The sequence below is a fragment of the Coregonus lavaretus genome, assembly GCF_964263955.1.
Source record: "Coregonus lavaretus genome assembly, chromosome: 18".
Classification (NCBI taxonomy): Eukaryota; Metazoa; Chordata; class Actinopteri; order Salmoniformes; family Salmonidae; genus Coregonus; species Coregonus lavaretus.
In genome coordinates, this window is record NC_140005.1 from 33,610,795 (window position 1) to 33,630,685 (window position 19,891).

Here is a 19,891-nt window from a genome sequence, read left to right on the forward strand (position 1 = left end):
CAACTCCATAGGACTGCACATTTTTGCTCTAGACCAGCACTAACACAGTGCTGAGCTGGAACAAAAATGTGGGGGCCCAGCCCAGGACTGGAGTTGAGAATGTTCTCCTTCTGACCACGAGCCATGCATTTGTCAGAGAAAACAAAACCATGAATGTGTGTTAAGAGCTCATTCAAACCATTGTGCCATGTTTTATGGGTGGGTGAATCCATGATGTAAAACATATGTTCATGCTGTCATATAGTTTTGGACCTATTCTATAATTTATTCTGTTGATCTGTAACTACACAGTTTTTTCCGTTGCCTGTGTAGTAACTGTGTAATTACTGTAGTAGTAACATTGTAATAACATGTTCTCTGCGCCCCTTCAGCCCACTACCTCCAGATAATGGCCATATAGGTGAAGCACATTATAGATCAAAGAAAACAACAGGTTAATATATTTAATAGACAATAATAGTATTTTATTTACACATTGCAACATTAACACCATTATTCACTCTTTAGTGTCAAATATTAAATATTAATTAATATACATTTATTCTAAAGTGCATTGTTTTTAAACAACATTTTAAGAACTTTTTAAGTTATTGCTATTTACAAAGCCACATGCAGCATTTAATTCACTTTTATTGATACTGTTGTCAAACTGTGCACACCATAGCCAAAAATAAACCTTTGAGTCCAGAAGTCAGTACAGTAGTTTTATCTGAGAGGTCTGAGAGAGTCTAACTGGCATACTGGTGTAGCCTGAAGTCCAGTGGTTTCAGAAAGTCTGGCAGAGGGTCCAGCTGTTCAACAGGTATGGACTGGGTCATCTTCTGCATAGCCTGAACAAAGAGAGAGGGAGGAGATAGTCCTGAGAGCCACTGGAACGCCTGCTCTCCAATAAGACTCTGCCACAGCCCTGGATTCTTCTGCAACTGTCCCTTCATTTGAAAATGGAATTTTGGCATGAAGAGAATGAGATAACCAAGGCAGACGTGCTTCCGGCGCATGTCAGGCTCACCCTGGCGTATCTGATTTAAGAGGCAGTCCAAGGGGGTGTTCCCATCTAAATCTGTCACATAAGGACATGCACCGTGTCCTAGTAACAGAATCAAACACTCAGGGCGAACCAGTTCACACGCCATATGCAATGCGCCTTTGCCTCCTTCCATGTGAAAACATCCACGACTGTTAAAGTAGCTCACGCGCTCGCTATCGGAGAAGTCTTTCAGAGAGTCCAGAATCATTTTGAGGATAGTAATACGGTTATAGCGGACAGCTACTGTGAGATGCGGTGTTGCGGATGCTTGGCAGCAGCAGAAGCTTCGACTGGGCATCTCCAGTGCGCCGACAGAGTATCTGTTGAGCAGGTATCTGGCGTATTGTTGATGATCGTGCACAAGTGCATACAGAAAAGCCTCGGATGGAGTAAAAGCGCACGCCCGCCCGTCATCTTCCCAATGAAACACCTCCATTGTCCGCATGTCCTCGAGCACCCATACTGGTAACAGGTCCCGCACTGCTTGGTAGAAGGCAAAGGAGGTTCTTTGGCACTGTTTCTCGGATTTATAATCCGCCCGGTTGTCAAACACACCCGCTAGATCGTAAGGCATGGCCACTTTGTTCTGCAGATCCCTTTAATTTCGGAATATACCTTTTTATGCAAGGTATAAGCACCTCTGTGCCAGGTCTGTTTACATCAACACAGGATGTCAACAGAGGTGATTTTTTTTAGAAGAGAAAAATAACTCGAAAAATGATCAATGGCTGAATTTAGGAAAGTTGCATGACACACTGAAAAAAGTTTTTCAAAATAAAAGCCAATAGCAATCGAAAACGTTTAGGGCTCTTCGGTCTCGCTGCGCTCCGAGTCTGTGTTCAGTAGCAAGGACCCTGTCTGAGACTGTAACCCTTTTACCGCTATTCTTGACTTGCTTCAAACCCCTCTTTGAACTCCATCGGCAGTTTATATACCCTTGCTGGTGGCGAACGATAGTGGAACACCCTTCACGACTGCTCTCGTTGGTCGTTCACTGCGTCAACAAATATCCCCATTGGCTGATGACGACTTCAAGGTGAGATGAAATGTGACGTCAGTTCAAAGTGGCCTAACTTTTCTATATTTGTTGTGTGCCATTTGAGCCATTTGTTTGTGCGACGCGCTATCGCCCTGCTATCGAGTGTCCCCACTGCATACAGTACATTCAGAACAGTCCAGTGTAGAGGACGTATGTTGGGTTGTGGGTCGCCAGTGTATGTTATATAATTGCGCGTCTGGTGCTGCTGCCAACACTCCCCTCTGCTAAATTCTGACACAAAGATTAAGCATATGTTTTACGCATTATAACAGTTTCTCGTTTGGGTCGTGATGTCTCATCAGGATTAGGCTAAACCTATCAAGTGTAAGATTTATTTTAAGGATAGAATAAAAACACATACCACATTAATGGACAATGGTCAGGCAACAATAGGATTTATAGGCGTTTGAAAGTGTTTTTGCAATGCATATGTCACAGCCTAACTTTAACATAAAAATTCAGCTCAAATTATGTAACAGCTTGTGAGTTCATGCAAAGTCAAATGTATGTGTGATGCAAAGTTGGCTATTGGTTTTAGTAGCTTCAGTATAGGGCAGACCATACGCGGCTTTTAGATAGTCGACCACGCCACCTGTTTGGTGAATACGTGTAATTACATGTCATGAATAACCTTGAATTGACAAAGTAGCCTATCTTCATCATCACCAACCATTTTAAATTCATTTTCAAATTTACAGCAAACAGTATGTCCCCACATCATGATCAAATCTGACGTATTTAAATGATTTCTTATGAGCCATGCAGAAGTGGAAATGCAGTGTAAAATGGGCAATGAAGCGGTAATTCAATGTAAAATGGTTAGGAATCTTCTAATTAAAAATGTTTAGGTAGGAAAGAAAAATATATTATTATTAAATTGAACATTGAGTAGGCTACAATTATCCAAAAATGACAGACTGGTATCAATAAAACATTTTGGAGAAAGGGACATCCTGGTATGGAGTTGCATGGGCTGATACATATCCTCATTAAGCATGGTTGTGAGTAATAGCAATTGAGAGAAGCATGATCCAGCTGCAGCAGGCAGTCCCAGTGACTATGATGCAAACAGGCATAGTAATGTTTCACAGTCATAAACCCCAACCCTAACCCTGCATTATGGCCTGGGTAATCTGTGTAGCCTGTCATGAGAACTTGAAGACCACTAAAGATAAAATTGAGATTTAGTGTATATAAACATGACATGAGCATGCCTGCTGCAGCTAGATAGTTAGGGTGGGGCTATACTGTATAAAATAGGCCACTTTACAGTTCAGAAGAAGCATGATGGATGAGTCTTTTTGATTAAATGAACATTAAGTGGAGAATGAAATCCATCACAATCTGTAACCACCACATCTGTGGGAACGACAATGGAAAAAGGATAAGAACAGAGGAAAAACCAAAATACAATTTTGTCTTTTATTCATGTATCTGAACAGATACAGTGCCTTCCAGAAGTATTTTGCCAGTGTAGTAAAACATTTTTGGGGGGGCTTGAGACCAGATACATTAACATCAGGCAATAGTAGCCTATAGAAAGTATTTCCTATGCCTATGGGAGGACCCCCATTTGGAGCAAGAAATTAGTCTAGCTCAAGTAGGCTATTGAGCTCCCCAAATATTGACTTCACTGGCCAAATATTTTGAGGGCACTGTCTGCAACTGCATTGCCACATATACACTCCCCTCTGTAGTGTAGATCATGCCTCCCATCCCCCAAAAGGTAGGTTAGCAGTTTTTTGGGGGTATGATCTTTGTGCCCCTGTAAGCTTCTCACTCATCATTATTCACGATTCATTCATGATTATCCCTAATCATTGTAGCATCCACATTTAATGTAGAGGTGTTCAGAAACATCTTCTATTCCTATTTACAATAAAAGTAACTCAAATGACACAATATATTATTCACCATTCAGTTCCTATTGGTCAAAACATAATCCGAAACACTGCAAATGCATCCAACAAGTTTGTAGAGTCACAAGCTCGATTTAGTCATTGGGTGCTAGGCATATGGAACCAAATAATACACTTTTGACTACTTTAATACACTATAAGTGAATCCAAATGGGGGTACTAGATACATAAAGTGCTTTTATTTCTAAAACAGATATGTTTTAAAATACCCTCAAATAAAAGGTGACATTCTGTATGTCGTCTCATATGAAACATTTGATCTCAAATCCAAACTGCTGGAGTATTGAGCCAAATGTAAAACATTTAGCTTCACTCCAAATAAATACAGAGGGGAGTTTATATATGCACACACAATATTTTTGAGTTCACTTTCACTTTAGCCTACTCATTTTCAAGGAGCCCAGAAGTAGCTTGATTGTGACAGTGTGAATGCAAGACACTGCTCCCTTATATGGCCCTGAGGTTGGGCCAGGGGGCCACATATTTAGGTTACTCTGATAGGCCTATGTATAATTTGTGCATGGTCCCCTGACATATAAACAAAAAATAAAATAAAACGCAGTCCTTATGAAAATAAAATATAATAAATACAGTCCATATGATTTGAGGTATCCATTCTTTTCAATTCGATTATTTTAATTAGCCTACTTGAATTTAAATTAATTACATGAATTGGCTGTAGAACGTAGAAAAACTAATTTTGTTTAATTGCATAAGTTCCCACCTACCTAATTAATTAATTAATTAAATGTAGCCTCTAGTTTCCAGGCAAGAAGAGAGTTGGTCCACTCATCATTATTAGCTTGAGGGAGGCCTCTTCAGGGCAAGCATTGAAAAATCCAGTTCCATCTGATGCAGCCAGGCACTTTATCAAGACCCCGTGGAGTGTCAACTAGCAACCGACCCACCTGGCAAGATTCACGACACCTAGCTAGTAACGATTGTAATGGACAAAAGTAGCCAGCTAACTAGTCAAAATCTGTAGAATATCGTCGACAAATGCGTGTGTTAAAGCCACGTAGCTCTAGCTATGCTAATTGATTTCATAAATCAAGCTAGCTAGTTGCTACCGCAACTTTTATCCAAAGTAGCAGCGAGCTAGCAGTCAAGCATCCCTCGCTAACTTGGGGTATTTTTGCTAGCTAACTGGTTAATATTCAAATACCCATACAACACAGTTATTTGGCCACCCGTTATATTTTTGGAGCCAGCTATCTGAACGACTTTTATAATATAGCCGTCTTAATTGAGACTGCTGGCTAGTTGAACAGTTTAATCAGTTGGTCATCATCGCTTCGTCTAGCTAGCCACAGTAGCTTTGCTAGCCAACCTGCTAACGTTACTTTGTTCACTAGCTAGCAAACTAGCGCCAGGCATCTAGCAAGGTGCTGCTGACGACAGCCAGTACAGTGGCTAGCCAGCTAGCTAGCCAAAATCCGAGTAGTTTTGTTGCTCTTTCTCCATTAAAAAAAATCCCTGCGATGATGGAAAAGAGTGGTTCAGAAATGTCAGGGAAAAGAAGGGGTAGGAATACAGTTAATAATCCTAACAAAAGTTTAGCTACAAATGGGAATATCAACAATTCATGGGAGGAAGGAAGTTCGGGCTCCTCCAGTGATGATGAGCATGGTAGGTCAACACGACGGTGGTAGCCTCGGTCACTCTAAACTAGTTCATACACTTGTACACTGATTCAAAATATTATTCCTGTGTTTATGTTATATGTTCAGGTAGTGGTGGTATGAGAGTTGGGACTCAGTATCAAGCCCTCGTGCCAGACTATGATCCAGGTGAGTCATTTTACTGTTCACAGTCATGAAGATGGAACAGGTTACCAGACATGATAGCCTCGAACAATTCCTGGTCGTCTATTCCACGAGCTTTGACTAAGCGGGCTACAGCTAACTACATCTGTATTATTTTGACATTCCAACTCCTGTCCACGGCTACATTGTTTCCTGTTTGAACGGATTTAAGCGCAGAACTAATGTCTATGTATCCAATATATTTAAGCATATTTAGATGCTGAATTAAAAAATCGGAGATGAGCTAATTAAAAAGTTTGTAATTTACTTCCGTTATAGCTGGGCCCTAATTGTTGGTCGAACGACCATTATTATAAACGTTTAATTGAAGTTTATTGGGGGTGAGAATGGTGTAGATGGCTACCCTTTACAGAACGAATCATTATGAAATGTATTATTTGTAGCTGCTTTCACTAGCCTATAAGCCTATTTCTGATAAGTCCTGATTTCTGATGGTCCATATTTTTTTCTCAATTTGGTCTCCATGAGAGAATTGATAGGCTTGTGCTGATGATAATACATGTTGTATTTTCCAAATGAACATGGAATTTAATTCTAGCTAAACCTGTATTATTGGAAATGGGTTTCACTTTCACCAGAGTTTCACTATCAACATTTAAAACATAAAAGCATTTAGGATAAAGGCAATGAGTAGTTTGAGTAATTAAGTCACTGGTCCTCATTCGATCCTTTATCCCCCCTGTGACAGAGATTGCCAAGGCGGCAGAGGAGAGGGACAACCTGGGCATGCTGGTGTGGCTCCCCAGCCCAAACCTGGCTGAAGCTAAATGTGAGAAACATTCAAGTCATTTTCCTCATTATGTACCAAATGTAAACTACTTGCCCAGTTTACTTTTGCAAACCTTATGTTTATCTGAAGCAAAATATTTAGTTAATGTAATAGCTATGCAATAATAACAGAAATGGGTAGCTGAGTGTTATGCAAGTGAGTGTTATGCCATAGTCTTTTGGATATATACAGTACCAGTCAAAAGTTTGGACACCTACTCATTCAAGGATTTTTCTTTATTTTGACTATTTTCTACATTGTAGAATAATAGTGAAGACATCAAAACTATGAAATATCACATATGGAATCATGTAGTAACCAAGAAAGTGTTAAACAAATCAGAATATTTTAAATAAATAAATAAATAGGTCATTTAGCAGACGCTCTTATCCAGAGCGACTTACAGGAGCAATTAGGGTTAAGTGCCTTGCTCAAGTGCACATCGACAGATTTTTCACCTAGTCAGCATCGGGGATTAGAACCAGCGACCTTTCGGTTACTGGCACAACGCTCTTAACCACTAAGCTACCTGCCGTTTTAGATTCTTCAAAGTATCCACCCTTTGGCTTGATGACAGCTTTGAACACTCTTGGCATTCTCTCAACCAGCTTCATGAGGTAGTCACCTGGAATGCATTTCAATTAATAGGTGTGCCTTGTTAAAAGTTAATTAGTGGAATTTCTTTCCTTCTTAATGCGTTTGAGCCAATCAGTTATAGGGGTGGTATACAGAAGATAGCCCTATTCGGTAAAAGACCAAGTCCATATTATGGCAAGAACAGCTCAAATAAGCAAAGGGAAATGACAGTCCATCATTACTTTAAGACATGGTCAGTCAATCCGGAACATTTCAAGAACTTTGAAAGTTTCTTCAAGTGCAGTCACAAAAACCATCAAGCGCTATGATGAAACTGGCTCTCTTGAGGACCACCACAGGAAAGGAAGACCCAGAGTTACCAGGACTTCATGGTCGAATTGCTGCAAAGAAACCACTACTAAAGGACACCAATAAGAAGAGACCTGCTTGGGCCAAGAAACACGAGCAATGGACAATAGACCGGTGGAAATTTGTCCTTTGGTCTGGAGTCCAAATTTGAGATTTTTGGTTCCAACAGCCATGTCTTTGTGAGACGCAATGTGGGTGAACGGATGATCTTCGCATGTGTATTTCCCACCGAAAAGCATGGAGGAGGTGGTGTGGAGGTGCTTTGCTGGTGACACTGTCTGTGATGTATTTAGAATTCAAGGCACACTTAACCAGCATGGCTACCACAGCATTCTGCAGCGATACACCATCCCATCTGGTTTGGGCTTAGTGGGACTATCATTTGTTTTTCAACAGGACAATGACCCAACACACCTCCAGGCTGTGTAAGGGCTATTTGACCAAGAAGGAGAGTGATGTAGTGCTGCATCAGATGACCTGGCCTCCACAATCCCCCGCCTCAACCCAATTCAGATGGTTTAGGGATGAGTCGAACGGCGGAGTGAAGGAAAAGCAGCCAATAAGTGCTCAGCGTATGTGGGAACTCCTTTTTGACTGTTGGAAAAGCATTCCAGGTGACGGTGGTTGAGAGAATGGCATAAGTGTGCAAAGCTGTTTTCAAGGGAAAGGTTGGCTATTTGAAGAAACTCAAATAAAATATATTTGGATTTGTTCAACACTTTTTGGTTACTAAATGATTATTTCATGGTTTTGATGTCGTCACTATTATTCTACAATGTAGAAAATAGTAAAAAAATTAAATAAACTTGAGTAGGTGTGTCCAAACTTTTGACTGGTACTGTACATATACAATGCATTTGGAAAGTATTCAGACCCCTTGACTTTTTCCACATTTTGTTACGTTAAAGCCTTATTCTAAATTGGATAAAAAAAATTGTTGCAAAAAATTAATACATGGAAATATTACATTTACATAAGTATTCAGACCCTTTACTCAGTACTTTGTTGAAGCACCTTTGGCAGCGATTACAGCCTCAAGTCGTCTTGGGTATGACGCTACAAGCTTGGCACGCTACAAGCTTGGCACACCTCAAGCTCTGTCAGGTTGGATGGGGAGCGTCGCTGCACAGCTATTTTCAGGTCTCTCCAGAGATGTTAGATCGGGTTCAAGTCCGGGCTCTGGCTGGGCGTCTCAAGGACATTCAGAGACTTGTCCTGAAGCCACTCCTGCATTCTCTTGGCTGTGTGCTTAGGGTCGTTGTCCTGTTGGAAGTTGAACCTTCGCCCCAGTCTGAGGTCCTGAGCGCTCTGGAGCAGGTTTTCCTTAAGGATCTCGCTGTACTTTGCTCCGTTCCTCTTTCCCTCAATCCTGACTAGTCTCCCAGTCACTGCCACTGAAAAACATTCCCACAGCATGATGCTGCCACTACAATGCTTTACCGTAGGGATGGTGCCAGGTTTCCTCCAGACGTGACGCTTGGCATTCAGGCCAAAGAGTTCAATCTTGGTTTCATCAGACGAGAGAATCTTGTTTCTCATGGTCTGAGAGTCCTTTAGGTGCCTTTTGGCAAACTCCAAGCAGGCTGTCATGTGCCTTTTTTACTGAGGAGTGGCTTCCGTCTGGCCACTCTACAATAAAGGCCTAATTGGTGGAGTGCTGCAGAGATGGGTGTCCTTCTGGGAGGTTCTCTCATCTCCACAGAGGAACTCTGGAGCTCTATCAGAGTGACCATCTGGTTCTTGGTCACCTCCCTGACCAAGGCCCTTCTCCCCCGATTGCTCAGTTTGGCCGTGCGGCCACCTCTAGGAAGAGTCTTGGTGGTTCCAAACTTCTTCCATTTAAGAATGATGGAGGCCGCTGTGTTCTTGGGGACCTTCAATGCTGCAGACATTTTTTGGTACCCTTCCCCTGATCTGTGCTTCGACACAATCATGTGTCGGAGCTCTACGGACAATTCCTTTGACCTCATGGCTTGGTTTTTGCTCTGACATGCACCGACAACTGTGGGACCTTATATAGACAGGTGTGTGCCTTTCCAAATCATGTCCAATGAATTGAATTTACCACATGTGGACTCCAAGTTGTAGAAACATCTCAAGGATGATAAATGGCAACAGGATGCACCTGAGCTCAATTTCGAGTCTCATAGCAAAGGGTCTGAATACTAATGTAAATAAGGTATTTCTGTTTATTTTTAATACATTTACCTATTTTTGCTTTGTCATTGTGGGGTATTGTGTGTAGATTAAGGGGAAAAACATTTATTTAATCCATTTTAGAATAAGGCTATGTTTTATATATTTTTTACAGTGGATGAATACATTGCAATTGCCAAAGAGAAGCATGGGTACAACATGGAACAGGCACTGGGGATGCTCTTCTGGCACAAGCACAACATTGAGAAGTCCCTGGCAGATTTGCCCAACTTCACACCTTTCCCAGATGAGTGGACAGTGGAGGACAAGGTCCTGTTTGAACAGGGCTTCAGCTTCCACGGAAAAACATTCCACCGTATACAGCAGATGGTGAGCCTAACGCCGCCGAATTGTATCATTTTTGTCAGTAAAAAGCAGACTACTTCATTGGCAAACATGGAACACATCATGATGACGATGACATGATACTGAATGCTAATTTGGGGTGTTCATTGTGTGATGTCTCTAAACCACAAATTATGCAGAAAACAGTGTTTTCGTTTGTCATTGATAAGTTCTTCTTGTGCTAGCTACCAGACAAATCCATTGCCAGCTTGGTTAGATTCTACTACTCATGGAAGAAGACACGGAGCAAAACCAGTGTCATGGATCGCCATGCACGCAAGCAGAAGAGGGAACGAGAGCAGAGGTATGAGAAGTGTATGCTTTTGTTTAAAATGCATGAACCCAGTCTCTCAACTTTCACTCCCTTTTGAAAAAGTAGTCCTGGGTGGTTTCAACCATTCCAAATTAGCCCCAAAAACTGATTATTGTATTATTAGGAAAGTCTTGCCAAGAATACCATTATTTTTTTCTATGTATCAAGTTTTTGCTTTATCTTTTCAGTGAGGATGAGGCTGAGGAGACCAATGGAAATGCTCCAAGCGATGTAGAGTACGAACCAAATAAAGAGGAGAAGAAAGAGGTGGGTCTATTCAGAGGCTCTTATCATTTAATACACAAATGTAGTTTATTGAAGCCAACTAACATGGTAATTTTCTGTTTTAGCTGGGCGCAGCACCTGAGAAACAGGAGCCAAAACCACTAGCAGTGGTACAGAAGGTAGCTTTTGAATTCCAAATATTTTCATTACCATTTCAATAGAAACATACAACATTCATATTCAATTCACTCTACTTTTGATGGTTGGGCTTTTTAACCTAATTGTATTCCTTCACGTCTAGCCGACTACTGGCGTGGCAGAGAAACTGACCCACGTCAAGAAAGAACCCCAGGGTCCTCCAGGGAAGAACCTGCACCGTGCTAAGAAGAAGCCTCCTAAAGGAATGTATCTGAGTCAGGGAGACGTAGCTGCTATGTCCACCAGCACCCCTGCTGCGGTCGGTGTGCTGCGGCAAATGGACATGGAGCTGGTTGGCATCAAACGGCAGGTTAGTGCACTGTCTTAACAGTAATACATTATTCTTCTGTGACAGCATTTCCTATCCATTGATGAGTACATTTTGTGTCAATCATGTATTGGTGTCAATGGGAGATTTGTGTGGAAATTAAGAACTAAGCCTGTGTACCTTGAGTATCTTTAGGTTGATGAGTTAACCTGGACATTATTCCTTAATGAGTTTTATCCCCTTCTAGATCCAGAGCATCAAACAGAATAACAGTGCCCTGAAGGAGAAGCTAGATGTGGGAGTAGACAACTTCAGAGTACCTGAGGTAACGCTATTGCTGATTTAGAGTTCTGACCTTCTCATTTCACTGTCTCCATAGAATTAAAGGTGCTCTATGCAGAAATGGCTCCTAATAGTTAGCCTAATTTCAGTTTGTGACAAAACAAGCAAGTATTGTGTAGAGAACCATCGTACAATCTAAACCGCTGTGAAATATATTTTCATAACCAAAAATATTGTGTTTTTCGCTGTTTGAAGCTGGTGTACAAAACCGAAAGTAAAAGACGCAAAAACGAAACTTAAGAACGGGAAACAGAACAGATCTACCACTTTTTAGACTTGCGTTCAATGAGTGACAGATCTGTAACACACATTTCTATGTACATTTGGTAGGATCGCCCAAAAGGTTTCCAGCCAATTGTCGAAAATAGGTTTATTGCTCAGCATTGATCAACTCAGCGTACACTAGTGGAATCTGCTGGTCAGAAGAATTTTAGAGCAGCCAAATGATTATAGATTACGTCACACACGCCGTAGCACAGAGACAGCGCTGAGATGTCTAGTATTTGTAAAAAAAAATCAAATAATAAAAACATATGTACATTATTATATGTTTGAAATAGGATCCCATTTCCCAGCTCATTAGACGCTAGCAACTCTCAAAATCAACTTGCACAACTTTCGGTAACCAACCTTCAATGAAAAGGTTTCACTTCCTTTTGTCTTCTACCAATACCAAACCAATCAGGTGGTTTGCGACCAAAATAAAGTTTGACGTCATTGATGACATGCTTCTGATAAAGTGATACGGGCATCAGCACACTGCTTTGAAGTAAACTGCTTTGCGATTGCTCCGGTATCAAACGTAACATCACTTGCCTTGTAATACATTTTCACCTGTCGTGTTGCTTGTATGTTTGTGACTATTTATGTCTCAGGTGAACCAGAAGTTTAACACACGCTGGACAACAGAGGAGCAACTGCTTGCTGTACAAGGTAATTGATTGCAAGTGCAACAGATGGGTTGGGATTAGAGAAAGGGAGGAGGTAGAACATTTAACCAACTGAAGTAGGGACCATGTGAAAAGTCAGATGATAAAGAATTTCATCTTGAGTTCTGTTTCACTGGGGGGCATGGCACATAACAATCTCAATTTGTTCAAAATGTATGTTCACTCCATTGTAACCTCTTCCAGCCATCAGAAAATATGGGCGGGACTTCCAGGCTATCTCTGACGTGATAGGCAACAAGTCTGTGGTGCAGGTGAAGAACTTCTTTGTCAACTACCGCCGACGCTTCAACCTGGATGAGGTGCTGCAGGAATGGGAGGCCGAGCACGGGATGGAGGGAGCAGCCAAGGGAGGAGAGGAGAAAATGGACACATCACCATCTCCCACTGAGGATGGAGCCACCATCCCTGTGCCGCCAGAGGACCAAAAAGAGGTGTGTGACTGACCACTCTTTGTATTGCGTAATGGATTTATGTATGTATGTATGTATGTATGTATGTATGTATGTATGTATGTATGTATGTATGTATGTATATATAGATATATATATATATATATATATATATATATATATATATATATATATATATATATATATATATATATATATATATATATATATAGATGTATGTGTGTGTGTATATACAGCTCTGGAAAAAATTAAGAGACCACTGCACATTTTTCTTAAATCAGCCTCTACATGTATGACAGCCATTCCATTCCAGTGTCTATTGAATTCCAACACAGGCACACCTCATTCTACTGAATTAGGTACTGATTAGGTGGTCACCTGAACCAAATCTTATTTAACGGGGAAAAGTATAAAAACCACTGCTGTGGTCATCACTATCCTCTTGCAATAGGACCAGCTGGATGGCAAAAACAGTGCTAATAGTACCTCAGAAGTAATATTAATCAAAAAATAACTATTGTCCATGCCAAAAGAGTTGAAAAGGAAAGTTTTGAGTGAGGAAAAGAAAGGTTCAATTCTGGCTTTACTGGCAGAGGGATTCAGTGAGCGTCAGGTTGTTTCCATCCTTAAAATGTCAAATACGGCGGTTCATAAGAACAAGGTCAAGCACCAGACATTGGGGACAACAAAGCTACAGACCGGCAGAGGGCGAAAACGACTCTCTACTGACCGGGATGACCGCCAACTCATTCGAATGTCACTCAACCGTAGGATGACATCAAGTGACCTACAAAAATAATGGCAAACGGCAGCTGGGGTGAAGTGCACGGCGAGGACGGTTCGAAACAGGCTCCTAGGGGCAGGGCTGAAGTCGTGCAAAGATAGAAAAAAGCCCTTCATCAATGAGAAGAGCCAGGCTGAGGTTTGCAAAAGACCATAAGGATTGGACCGTAGAGCACTGGAGTAAGGTCATCTTCTCTGAGTCCAATTTTCAGCTTTGCCCAACACCTGGTCGTCTAATGGTTAGATGGAGACCTGGAGAGGCCTACAAGCCACAGTTTCTCGCACCCACTGTGAAATTTGGTGGAGGATCGGTGATGATCCGGGGGTGCTTCAGCAAGGCTGGAATCGGGCAGATTTGTCTTTGTGAAGGACGCATGAATCAAACCACGTACAAGGTTGTCCTGGAAGAAAACTTGCATCCTTTTGCTCTGACATTGTTCCCCAACTCTGAGGATTGGTTTTTCCAGCAGGACAATGCGCCATGCCACACAGCCAGGTCAATGAAGGTGTGGATGGAGGACCACCAGATCAAGACCCTGTCATGGCCAGCCCAATCTCCAGACCTGAACCCCATTGAAAACTTCTGGAATGTGATCAAGAGGAAGATGGATGGTCACAAGCCATCAAACAAAGCCAAGCTGCTTGAATTTTTGTGCAAGGAGTGGCATAAGGTCACCCAACATCAATGTGAAAGACTGGTGGAGTGCATGCCAAGACGCATGCAAGCTGTGATTGAAAATCAGGGTTATTCCACCAAATATTGATTTCTGAACTCTTCCTAAGGTAAAACATTACTATTGTGTTTAAAAATGAACATGAACGTATTTCCTTTGCATTATTCGAGGTCTGACAACACTGCATCTTTTTTGTTATTTTGACCAGTTGTCATTTTCTGCAAATAAATGCTCTAAATGACAAGTTTTATTTAGGAGAAATGTTGTCAGTAGTTTATAGAATAAAACAAAAATGTTATTTTTACCCAAACACATACCTATAAATAGTAAAACCAGAATTTTGCAGTGGTCTCTTAAATTTTTTGTGTACACACCACACACACAGTTGAAGTCGGAAGTTTATATACACTTAGGTTGGAATCATTAAAACTCGTTTTTCAACCACTCCACAATTATTTTTAACAAACTATAGTTTTGGCAAGTCGGTTAGGACATCTACTTTGTGCATGACACAAGTAATTTTTCCAACAATTGTTTACAGAAAGATTATTTCACTTATAATTGACTGTATCACAATTCCAGTGGGTCAGAAGTTTACATACACTAAGTTGACTGTGCCTTTTAAACAGCTTGGAAAATTCCAGAAAATGATGTCATGGCTTTAGAAGCTTCTGATAGGCTAATTGACATCATTTGAGTCAATTGGAGGTGTACCTGTGGATGTATTTCAAGGCCTACCTTCAAACTCAGTGCCTCTTTGCTTGACATCATGGGAAAATCAAAAGAAATCAGCCAAGACCTCAGAAAAATTATTGTAGAGCTCCACAAGTCTGGTTCATCCTTGGGAGCAATTTCCAAACGCCTGAAGGTACCACGTTCATCTGTACAAACAATAGTACGCAAGTATAAACACTATGGGACCACGCAGCCATCATCCCGCTCAGGAAGGAGACACGTTCTGTCTCCTAGAGATGAACGTACTTTGGTACGAAAAGTGCAAATCAATCCCAGAACAACAGCAAAGGACCTTGTGAAGATGCTGTAGGAAACAGGTACAAAAGTATCTATATCCACAGTAAAACGAGTCCTATATTGACATAACCTTTAAAAGCCAGCAAGGAAGAAGCCACTGCTCCAAAACCGCCATAAAAAAGCCAGACTATGGTTTGCAACTGCACATGGGGACAAAGATCATTCTTTTTTGAGAAATGTCCTCTGGTCTGAAAAACAAAAATAGAACTGTTTGGACATAATGACCATTGTTAAGTTTGGAGGAAAAAGGGGAACGCTTGCAAGCCAAAGAACACCATCCCAACCGTGAAGCACGGGGGTGGCAGCATCATGCTGTGGGGGTGCTTTGCTGCAGGAGGAACTGGTGCACTTCACAAAATAGATGGCATCATGAGGAAGGAATATTATGTGGATATATTGAAGCAACATCTCAAGACATCAGTCAGGAAGTTAAAGCTTGGTCGTAAAAGGGTCTTCCAAATGGACAGTGACCCCAAGCATACTTCCAAAGTTGTGGCAAAATGGCTTAAGGACAACAAAGTCAAGGTATTGGAGTGGCCATCACAAAGCCCTGACCTCAATCCTATAGATAATTTGTGGCCAGAACTGAAAAAGCATGTGCGAGCAAGGAGGCCTACAAACCTGACTCAGTTACACCAGCTCTGTCAGGAGGAATGGGCCAAAATTCACCCAACTTATTGTGGGAAGCTTGTGGAAGGCTACCCAAAATGTTTGACCCAAGTTAAACAATTTAAAGGCAATGCTACCAAATACTAATTGAGTGTATGTAAACTTCTCACCCACTGGGAATGTGATGAAATAAATAAAAGCTGAAAGAAATAATTCTCTCTCCTATTATTCTGACATTTCACATTCATTCATAAAATAAAGTGGTGATCCTAACTGACCTAAGACAGGGATTTTTACTAGGATTAAATGTCAGGAATTGTGAAAAACTGAGTTTAAATGTATTTGGCTAAGGTGCATCACAGTGCTAGCTGCGCCACTAGAGATCCTGGTTCGAATCCAGGCTCTGTCGTAGCCGGCCGTGACCGGGAGACCCATGGGGCGGCGCACAATTGGCCCAGCGTCGTCCAGGGTAGGGGAGGGAATGGCCGGCAGGGATGTAGCTCAGTTGGTAGAGCATGGCGTTTGCAAAGCCAGGGTTGTGGGTTCGTTTCCCACGGGGGGCCAGTATGAAAAATGTATGCACTCACTAACTGTAAGTTGCTCTGGATAAGAGCGTCTGCTAAATGACTAAAATGTAAATGTATGTAAACTTCTGACTTAAACTGTGTGTGTGTGTATATGTGTGTGTGTGTATATATATATATATATATATATATATATATATATATATATATATATATATATATATATATATATAATTTGCACTATGCCCTACTGTTTTTGTGGTCCCCTTTTTTATCTGTAGTGATGCATCAAATCTTTAAATCGCGGGTTAAACTTTTCCAGCTCGAGTCCCAAATGAGAAATTGACCGTCCTCCCGTGACCCAAATTAAGAGGAAATAGTGTATGATTACAGATGCGTTCTAATAACTTGAGACCCACCTCTTACATGCCCAGGTCCCGACCCATAGTTTAAGAAGCTCTGCTTTAAAGATCCTTAATTGAAACAATAATAAGGCGGTCACCCTGCCTGTGTTTTGGTAAAAAGCTGAGGGATGGGCCTGGACAAATGTAACCACTCTCAAAATCATAGACCAAGCTATGGATGCAAGGACTGACCATCCATGATATCAAAATTATAGTTTTAACCATGTTTTGAGGCTATACAATGTTTTGTTTACAAACATTGGAGTAAAACAAGCTTGTATTTGGGGTCCTGATTTGGTATGACAGTTGAACTTAGCTCATGAGGAATTTATAAGTTATATTTAAGCAATAAGGCCAGAGGGGGTGTGGTATATGACCAATATACCACAGCTAAAGGCTGTTCTTAGCAACGCAACGCGGAGTGCCTGGTTTACAGCCCTTAGCTGTGGTACAGTATGTTGGCCATATACCACAAACCCCCAAGGTGCCTTATTGCTATTATAAACTGGTTACCAACGTAATTAGAGCAGTAAAAATACATGTTTTGTCATACATGTGGTATACGGTCTGATATATCACGGCTGTCAGCCAATCAGCATTCGGGGCTCGAACCACCCAATTTATAATCTTCAGGAATCAATGTGTATATCTCATTAAGTCTATAAGCAATTAAGGATTCCAGCTTTAAATAATTCCAGTCTTTAATTTGAGTTTTTTTTGCCATATGTATTAAGTGCAAATACTCCCCAATGTTGTCTCTTTACAGGAATCCTCACTAGTGGAAGCACAACAACCTCTAGCATCCTGAGTGGCCAGCCATTTTGGATAATTCTGTTGGCGGAACTGCTCCCTCTGAGATTTTACTTCTGTTCTGAAGAGGCGATGATGAATCTGCACAGGTTACTCCCTGTCTGTGCAGGCCTGTTCAAGAAGGTCATTCCTGTTACCTCATCCCCAATTCAAGGATGTTTTTCAGCTGCCCACCAATTAACTTACAGCACCAGTTTTCAGCCGGACTGACAGTCAAAGTAACCAGAATTATCTGACTGCACTTTAACCCATCCCAGAAAAATCTTCTGTATCAACTGTAACTTGTGTATGCATCTGGCGCCTTTTACCCTGCCTCTGTCACTCTCAACATTACAGATGATCCCTGTTATCCAGCCCACAATATCCGTTTGTCATTTTATCCTTCTGCAACCCTCTTTACTTTGTAAAGACTGGGTTTTGTTGTGTAGTATTTAATCGTATCGCAGTAGGTCTCGGTATGAAATGACCCTGTGGACTACGATTATTTTCTATTGTGCCCTACACGCGCTGGAACGAACATGAGGAAGCCGTCTTTGTTCACCAGACGGCCATAAAGAAAATTAACCCAAGGAAATACCATTGCAGTGTTGGAGATGGAGAAAAGGGTGAGTCAGGTGATTTGTACCCTGATACACACAGAGTACAGAACAAGAGGATGGCATTTCCGCAGTGCCATTTCATACTGAGACCCAGTGCAAGTTAATACTACACAACCAAAACTATTTATATTTGTCTTCTTCCTCCCTAAACTCTTGTCTGCAGCCGTTTCCTTTAACCTCTAACTAAAATGGGCACTCGTCCCTCCCCTCATGGATTTACAAGGAATAGACTGGTGTAAGAAGGCTTTAAATCCAGGAGAGGGAGTTAGCGAGACGGGTGCACAGTTTGGGAGTGAAATCGGAATGCAGAAATTGCCTTGCAGTATTCTACAAACTCCAATCACTATTGGGTACAAAGTAAACACTACAACCCATCTCTCCTCCCTCTGCTTCTATCTGTTACTTACGGCTGAACCTCAGCCGTCCCCCACTGATATGCACACAATGTTTGTCATAAAAGGTTGCGCTTAAGGAATGGATGTGCCTCGAGCATAATGCCAGTAGAATTGGGGATCTTGAAATTGTCATATCCTTGGCATGATGAATGTTGTCCCCGCCGTACTGAAAAGACTGTACAGACTTATCCAAAACTGACATTACATATAGCAAGTGTAGAACTTAGAATCCCAACAGGCGCTTCCATTGAAGAAATAAACTAGGTGTTGAATTTTAAACGGTAGTGCACTTTTGGTGTTCAGTGTTAAATATTACTCAATCTAAAGTTAACATGTTCTGGTGCATATTTATAAATAATGCATTAATTGTTCAGATGATGACTAAAATGTAAAATGGATGAGATGTTAAAGAGACATGTACAAATAATGTAAGAAACTTTAAATTGGAGCTGTTCAACATTGTGAGGGCTGTCCATTTTCAGTTTACTAGTAACCTCAGGACACACAATGGGGTCAACACAATTATGTTAAGAATGCTTTTCAGTTGAAAGGAGAGTTGAGTGAGAAGTTCCTTAAGTAGATGAATAAGAAACAAGGCAACAGTAAACATGTTGTCCCCCCCCCCCCCGGCCATTGAGATTGCGTGTGACTAACACATTTCAGTTAATTACTATAGCTCCCGCCTTGGGCCAATTTAGCGTAATTTTGTAAATGCCAGATCTCTATGGCAAGACTCCTCATTCACCCAGGTTTCGTCAAAATCGGACCAGAGCTGTCTGAGATATCGCGTGTGACTAACGGATGGACAGACAGATCCACAGTCCCCTCCCGGATTTTCATCTTGGGGAACAATTTTGACATTTTAATTTAAACCTTTTTGAGTTCTGAATTCAAACCCTGTCCCTTTCACAGCAACCGGCCTATGCTATTCTACTGTTTTTACTGTACTGGTACCATGATTTAGCATACTGTTTTGAAACCTTTTTATATATTTATGAAGAAATTGTGAATGCCTGAGGTGGGGTTTTAATGAGGGTGTGTGCAGTTGTGTGTATTGCTGTCATTTACCATTGTGTATTCAATTTGCCCATCAATTAACTAGACAATAAATTTGAAGGATTTCTAGGGACATTTACTGGATGCTCATTTGTCTTCTGCTATTTGTTTTTAGCCTGTTCCCAGAGCTGTTTGTGCTCTTGCCAACTCCACTGCTCATTGTCAGGTCCAGCATTCATTTTGGCATAATAGCACAGACAGGCACTCTTCTCTTTCAGCACACATTTTGTCAT

At 41.2% G+C, this 19,891-nt stretch overlaps 2 protein-coding genes across 2 annotated transcripts; one reads left to right on the top strand and one right to left on the bottom strand.

Annotated features, from left to right (window-relative positions):
• Window positions 1–612: 612 nt before the first annotated feature.
• On the bottom strand, window positions 613–1,923 carry ankrd9 (ankyrin repeat domain 9). Its single transcript, XM_084181465.1, has one exon. It carries the CDS (start codon window positions 1,599–1,601, stop codon window positions 729–731), a length of 873 nt encoding a protein of 290 aa, XP_084037591.1. The 5' UTR covers window positions 1,602–1,923; the 3' UTR covers window positions 613–728.
• Window positions 1,924–4,770: 2,847 nt separating this feature from the next.
• On the top strand, window positions 4,771–19,733 carry rcor1 (REST corepressor 1). The gene is made up of 12 exons (XM_084182284.1): window positions 4,771–5,614; window positions 5,716–5,775; window positions 6,500–6,580; window positions 9,837–10,051; window positions 10,252–10,370; window positions 10,568–10,646; window positions 10,730–10,783; window positions 10,906–11,112; window positions 11,318–11,395; window positions 12,288–12,345; window positions 12,546–12,793; window positions 17,565–19,733. The coding sequence occupies exons 1-12, from the start codon at window positions 5,467–5,469 to the stop codon at window positions 17,604–17,606; spliced, it is 1,389 nt and encodes a 462-aa protein (XP_084038410.1). The 5' UTR covers window positions 4,771–5,466; the 3' UTR covers window positions 17,607–19,733.
• Window positions 19,734–19,891: the final 158 nt, after the last annotated feature.

What these genes read in the sequence shown, in the direction of transcription:
- rcor1 (XM_084182284.1), top strand. Translation starts at nt 5,467, where the DNA reads ATGATGGAAAAGAGTGGTTCAGAAATGTCAGGGAAAAGAAGGGGTAGG. An exon ending in CTCCAGTGATGATGAGCATG is followed by an intron (nt 5,615 to 5,715) that starts GTAGGTCAACAC and finishes TTATATGTTCAG; the next exon opens with GTAGTGGTGGTATGAGAGTT. An exon ending in AAGAGGGAACGAGAGCAGAG is followed by an intron (nt 10,371 to 10,567) that starts GTATGAGAAGTG and finishes TTATCTTTTCAG; the next exon opens with TGAGGATGAGGCTGAGGAGA.
- ankrd9 (XM_084181465.1), bottom strand. Translation starts at nt 1,601, where the DNA reads ATGCCTTACGATCTAGCGGGTGTGTTTGACAACCGGGCGGATTATAAA.